We start from the raw sequence: 6,824 nt of genomic DNA on the forward strand, positions 1-6,824 counted from the left end.
TCTATTATTTTGATGTTATAATAGATTTTATCACAGCTTCATTATCATAATGGTTCTTACTTATGCCTGCTTTAGATCTAAGTTTCCCTATGCCACTCTAACTTTTTCCTTAGCCTAAGTATCTTAATTCGTCGTCTAACCAGCCCCTAATATGGGAATTGAGATCTTGACTGGTGAAAATCATTCTTCTTGGAAAGATTCCTTGATGTTGACTCTTGCGATGCTGGATTTTGATCATGCACTAATTGAAGTTGCTCCTCTTGCCCTCACTGATAAGAGCACTCCTGAAGGCTTATGAGAAATGGCAAAGGAGTAACAAGATGTGTCTTATGCTTATCAAGAATTCCATCAGCCCAATCATCAGAGGAGGCATTCCTGATTCACCTAACGCTAAGGCTTATCTAGCTTCTGTGGAGGAACAATTTCAAGGAACCTCTAAGGCGCATGCTAGTACTCTTATCTTGAAGTTGGTGACTACAAAATATGACGGGCGCACCGGCATTCGCGAGCACATCCTGATGATGAGCGACATGACCCGTAAACTTAAGGGATTAGCCATGGAGATCAGTGAAGGTTTCCTAGTCCACTTCATTATGACTTCTCTTCCTTCTGCGTTTGAAGCCTTCAAAGTCAACTATAATACTCAGAAGGACAAATGGTCCATGAGTGAGTTGATTACTATGACTGTTCAAAAGAAGAGCGCCTGAAGCTGGAGAAACCAGATGTTGCTTACCTCGTGGCTGCTGAAGAAGCAGAAGGGCAAATTCCATAAAAAGGAATCTAATAAGGTCCCTAAAACTGATTCAAGTGCACCCTCCAGCTCTAACAAATCCACTAGCAAGTCCTACTGCAAGTTCTGCCGCAAGGTACGACATAAGCAGTCTGAGTGCTCAAGCTTTAAGGAGTGGCTGGCTAAGAAAGGTAATCATCTAAATATGATAATTAAGTCCTTTAATTTAAATATTCCAACTAATACTTGGTGGCTTGACTCTCGTTCTATGGTTCATGTGACCAATTCAATCCAGGGATTCCTTACAATCCGGAAGCTGGAAAGAAACCAAAGAACACTTAAGATGGGGAATGGACAAGAACTATTTGTCGAAGCTGTGGGAACCTTAGAATTAGTTATGAAAACTGGAAAATGTATTAAACTTTATGATACCTTATATATTCCCGAGATTACTCGGAATCTTGTATCAGGACCAAAGTTAAACATTGATGGTTTTTATGTTTCCCATGGTCATGGCAAACTTACTATTTCTTTAAATTCTCAATTGTTTGGTACTGGTTTTCTGGATAACGGTCTCTATAATTTAGAACTAGATGATAGCTTCTCCAAATCTTTGTTATCATATAATATTAATGAGAACTTAACAAAGACCAAGAGAAAACGAGACTTAGAAACTTCATCCATGTTGTGGCATCAACGTTTAGGCCACATTTCACGAGATCACTTATCTCGACTTGTAAAGGATGAAGTCTTACCATCTCTCGATGTCACTGATTTTGGAACATGTGTCAAATGCCTCAAAGGCAAAATGACATCCACAACTAAGAAAGGTGCCACTAGGAGTTCAAAATTATTAGAACTTATTCATACTGACATTAGTGGCTCTTACAACATCGTTGGAATAACAGGACATAATTCATTTATCACTTTTATAGATGATTATTCTCGTTACATGTACTTATATCTCATTAAGGAAAAATCTGAATCACTTACAACTTTTAAAGATTATAAAACTGAAGTTGAAAAACAACTTGATCTTCAAATAAAAGTTGTGCGATCAGATAGAGGAGGTGAATACTATGGTAGACATACTGATTTGGGACAAGCCCCTGGTCCATTTTATGAGTTTTGTAAAAGCCAGGGGATTGTGAACCAATACACCATGCCGGTACTCCTCAACAAAACGGTGTTGCTGAAAGGAGAAACAAGACCCTAATGAACATGGTGCGTAGTATGTTAGCCAACTCCAATTTGCCCTTATTCCTCTGGACCGAGGCATTAAAAGCAGCAGTTCATATACTCAATAGAGTTCCTTCCAAATCTGTCCCTAAAACTCCTTATGAACTTTGGACTGGAAGGAAACCGATTCTTAGATATATGAAAGTATGGGGCTGCCTTGCTGAAGCTAAAGTTTATAACCCTTTCTTAAAGAAGCTTGACATGAAAACAGTAACTTGTCACTTCATCGGGTATCCTGATCACTCAAAGGGTTATAGATTTTATTGTCCTTCCCACGTCACCCGCATTGTAGAAACCAATCATGCTCATTTCCTAGAGGATTTCAAGATCAGTGGGAGCAGTGACAATCCTTACCTGGATTTACTAGAAGTACAAGAGGCGGGGGGAAATCTACATCGACTACTAATCTGCCTCTGATCACTCCTCTTGTACCCACTCCGCGCGTCACTGCACCACCTACTCCACGCTCAGAACTTGATGCTACTCTGAATCCATCTGAGAATGAAGGCACCCTGAACGACCAACATCAGTACAATGCAGAACCCGCTAATCAGCTCAGGAGGTCATCTAGAACTAAAACTGCTACAAATTTTGATGATTATGTAACCTACCTGAATGAAGCAGAAATGGATGCCGGAAGGTATACTGATCCTACCTCTTACAATGAAGCCATTACTAGTGATCAGTCTTCTGAATGGAATAATGCCATGCTCGATGAGCTTGACTCCATGAAGAAAAACAATTATTGGGATCTAGTAGAATTACCCGACGGAGTAAAACCCATAGGATCTAAATGGGTGTTCAAAACCAAGCTAGATCAAAATGGAAACATTGAACGCTTCAAAACAAGATTGGTTGCAAAAGGGTTCACTCAGAAAGAGTGAATTGATTATCAAGAGACCTTTTCACCTGTCTCTTGAAAAGATTCCTTAAGGATCGTAATGGCCCTCGTAGCTCACTTTGATCTAGAGCTACATCAGATGGACGTCAAGACCACTTTCCTTAATGGCGACTTGTATGAAGACGTGTACATGCAACAACCAGAAGGTTTTAAACTTGAAGGTCAAGTACACTTAGTCTGCAAGCTGAAGAAATCCATTTACGGACTGAAGCAAGCTTCACGGCAGTGGTACATAAAGTTTGATGAAGTCATGAAGAAACAAGGTTTCCTTAAGAATCAAGTGGATCAATGCACCTACCTCAAGATGAGTGGGAGCAACTTTACTATACTTGTCCTTTACGTAGATGACATTCTATTGACAAGTAATAGTATAGACATGTTGCATGAGTCAAAGCGCATACTTTCGCATAATTTTCACATGAAGGATCTCAGAGAGGCCGCTTATGTTATTGGCATCGAAATATACCGAGATAGAGCTAAGGGGATTTTGGGATTATCCCAAAGGGCCTACCTTGACCATGTCTACAAGGACCTATAGAAGGAACAAAAGACTATAAATTGACCTATAGAAGAAGTGACAGTTTAGAAGTGGTGGGTTATTCTGACTCTAATTTTGCAAAATGCAAAGATGACAAGAAATCCACTTCTGGGTATATCTTTATGTTAGCAGGCGGGCCTATCTCATGGAAGAGTCATAAGCAGCAATTAATAACAACCTCAACAATGATGGCAGAATATGTTGCAGTGTACAATGCAACTTGTCATGGAATGTTGTTGCGAAATCTTATCACTGGATTCAAAGTCATTAACTCCATTTCCAGGCCATTGAAGCTTTATTGTGATAACTCAGCTGTCGTTAGTTTTTCGAACAATAACAGTTCGAGTGGCGCTGGATTATATCTTGATACAAAGTACTTGTTCGTACGTGAGCGAGTTGAGAAAAATAAGCTTTGTGTTGAGTATATTAGTACTAAAAATATGCTTGCGGATCCGATGACTAAAGGTCTCCCACCTAAAGTATTCGAAGAACATGTTTCGAAGATGGGATTATCTAAAGACCTTATATAGCATATTTGTACTTACTTATGTTTAATAAAATTTCCTCATTTACCTTGATTTTTGTGTCCTTAAATATGTTTATGCATGCCTAAATATACATAAACACTAACTGTACAAATCAAAGTCTAAAGGGCTTACTTATCAATTGATCCTAAAATTTACTTAAGTTTTAAACTCACGCAAGCCTACTAAACGAATCTCATAAGTATGTATTGTAGTGTGATTAATGAGGGTCTTGAGTTGAATACAGATTCAAAGACTGTATTTCTCTGCTACAATTACAGTTTAGGACTAAAATGAGTATTAAAATCTGGCCAGACTTATCTAATGCTCGTAATAAATAATCCTTTGGCCAAGTAGGAGAATGTAAGAATATTATGTGGCACCTCACGATTATTTATCTTATTAATTCATACCATAATTATCCTATGATATTATTGGTAATTACTTGATGGACGTAATTACTCTTACCATAAATAATTAGGGTTTCCCCTTGGGTGTATTATAAATAGAGATTACCAAACAACTAAAGAGACACCCTCATATTCTAACATCACACGGCCAAAACTCATTCCCTAAAGGGATTTTCGAGCCTCTCATCTCTTTGTCTCTCTACTCACATAATTTCATTCTAAGCGATACACCCTAAAGGGGAACCCGATCAAGATCATGTCTTCGTCCCTCAGCCATACGATCACGGGTCTACCAGGTATTATTTAATCATTATTCACGTTTCATTATATGATTGAGGAATCCTAATCCAACATGAGAAACACAAGGTAAATGCACAAGTTTACAAGTAGCAGACGTACTAAAGATTGCACAAATCAGACGATACAAGCATCTTCAACTTGTCAGGCAAACCACTATGTCACGGAAGTGTCCATATTGAATTTCTTATTTGATATTATTGAATTATATTTTTTTAAATAAGATTATTGGATTAAATGATTTTGGAAATAATTTGACTAAACAATATTCCACTGTAAAAGTCTTCGATAAACATGGTTTGAATTATTTATATCAAAGGTTTTTCAAAGTATGACTAATGAGCTATTATCCATGATAAAGTTAATTATGCTTCATTGTTCTAAATTAATATTAGCTTGCAAAGAATTTGAAAGTGGTTTAAATGTGAGATATTTGAGATTAGAAAGCATTGATAATTCACAAACATGATTTATTTTGTAAATTATATTGTTCTCTAATACTTATTTTGTTCCTAGAAAATATCAAAGGGACTTAAAGACACTTTTAGAGATGAAAGGAAAAGTTTTATTTCTTAGTGTTTGATAAACAAAAGATAAACTTGACAAGCAAGATTTGTGTCAATCAAGAGTCAATTAACATCAATAAGATTTAAATAAAGGAATACAGTACGCAAAGTAATCTGATGATTTTAAAAGATAAAATTCGCATTAAAGACACACACCATAAGTTTTCTATTTCAGCACATAATACAAAAGTGAAGATGAACAATGGATATGTAGAAATATTCAAGTGTAGAGATGAGCAATGTTGAACACATAGAGTTCATACATGTGGAGAAAGTATTTGAAATTCAAAAACATGATTAAGACGTAAAGATCTCATTGAAGCCAACATTTTCATATCGAGTGTCTAACACATAAAAGATGATGAACATAACTGGAAAGAGAATATCCAAGGGCAGGATTAATTCAAGCCTCAACATTCGCATAAAGTATTTTTTCAAATGTTTCATAATGTTCAAAGAATGCGTAGACTACATCATAACAAAAATGTTCATATCTAGCATCTAACGCATTCCAGAGAAAGAGCAACATGGGAAATTGAGCTAATATTCAAAGTAATAAAGATTAAAGTAACATTAAAGTTTCAACGTTCATATTTAAGGAAGATAAATAAATTTTTTGAAAAACTTTACACGTAAAGATCAATCAAAACAATAATTTCTATATCAAGCGTCTAACAACTACTAAGAAAATAAGAAACCCTAAATCATCTATTTCAGAAGAAAAGAACATAAAAACAAAATACATATAAGCGATATATGATACATTCAAGGGTGCATAAAAGCTCTTTGCATTTGTGTTTTATAATTGAGCATACATTTTCGTATCAGGTAGAAGAGAGTAACCTATGAGAATTTGGGTTTTGAGTGTAAGCATTATCAGTCTTTCACTCTTGTAAAGTATACCCTGTGAGCTTTCATTGTCCTCTCTGAACTAAAACTTTCTCATTGTATGTAGAGGTCTTTAGTCTCACAGAGAGATTAGGACATTGTATCTAGAGAGGTTATAATATACAGAGAACCTGCAGAGGTAGAGAGTACTGTGTGAACCTGTAGAGGTGTAAAATATTGGTGTACTTGGAAAGGTGGAGAATACTTAGTGAAAGTCTCTTGACTGGATTACTCAAGTGGACTGGATGTAACCCTTGTTAAGGGGTGATCTAGTATCCATTTCTGATCAATTTCTCTCTTTCTTTCTTTCCATCTCTCTATCTCTCTATTATTTGTTAGATTTTGTGTTTGTTTGTTTTTCAGGTTTGCGTTTAGAGTTTGAACTTCATTCAACCTCCACCCCCTTTTTCTAGCCAATTGTACCTTCAATTGATATTAAAGCTAACCTTATAAATTAGTTCTTTATAAGACTTGAGAAAACGACTGATGAACATATATTTATTCACACTCATTAGCCTTATTCATAGATTATTGGACTATAATAACAAATAAATCCATTTTTTTAATTAATATTCTTATAATTGGGTTTATTTAGGCCTTAACTATTATTATTGTTAATTTTGTGTTTTTAGAGTAAATTATCCGGAGGAAGCATCTACCTTTGTGAATGGGCCAAATATGCAAAAGTCCAAATTGCTTCTTGAACCAAAACAGGAAACAAATTCTAAGGA

General features: G+C 35.9%; 1 protein-coding gene across 1 annotated transcript; it reads left to right on the forward strand.

The window, feature by feature from the left end:
* Positions 1–320: 320 nt before the first annotated feature.
* On the forward strand, positions 321–707 carry LOC137825304 (uncharacterized). Its single transcript, XM_068630979.1, has one exon. The coding sequence runs from the start codon at positions 321–323 to the stop codon at positions 705–707; it is 387 nt and encodes a 128-aa protein (XP_068487080.1).
* The last annotated feature ends 6,117 nt before the right edge of the window (positions 708–6,824 follow it).

This window comes from Phaseolus vulgaris, chromosome 8 (assembly GCF_000499845.2).
Source record: "Phaseolus vulgaris cultivar G19833 chromosome 8, P. vulgaris v2.0, whole genome shotgun sequence".
Taxonomy (NCBI): Eukaryota; Viridiplantae; Streptophyta; class Magnoliopsida; order Fabales; family Fabaceae; genus Phaseolus; species Phaseolus vulgaris.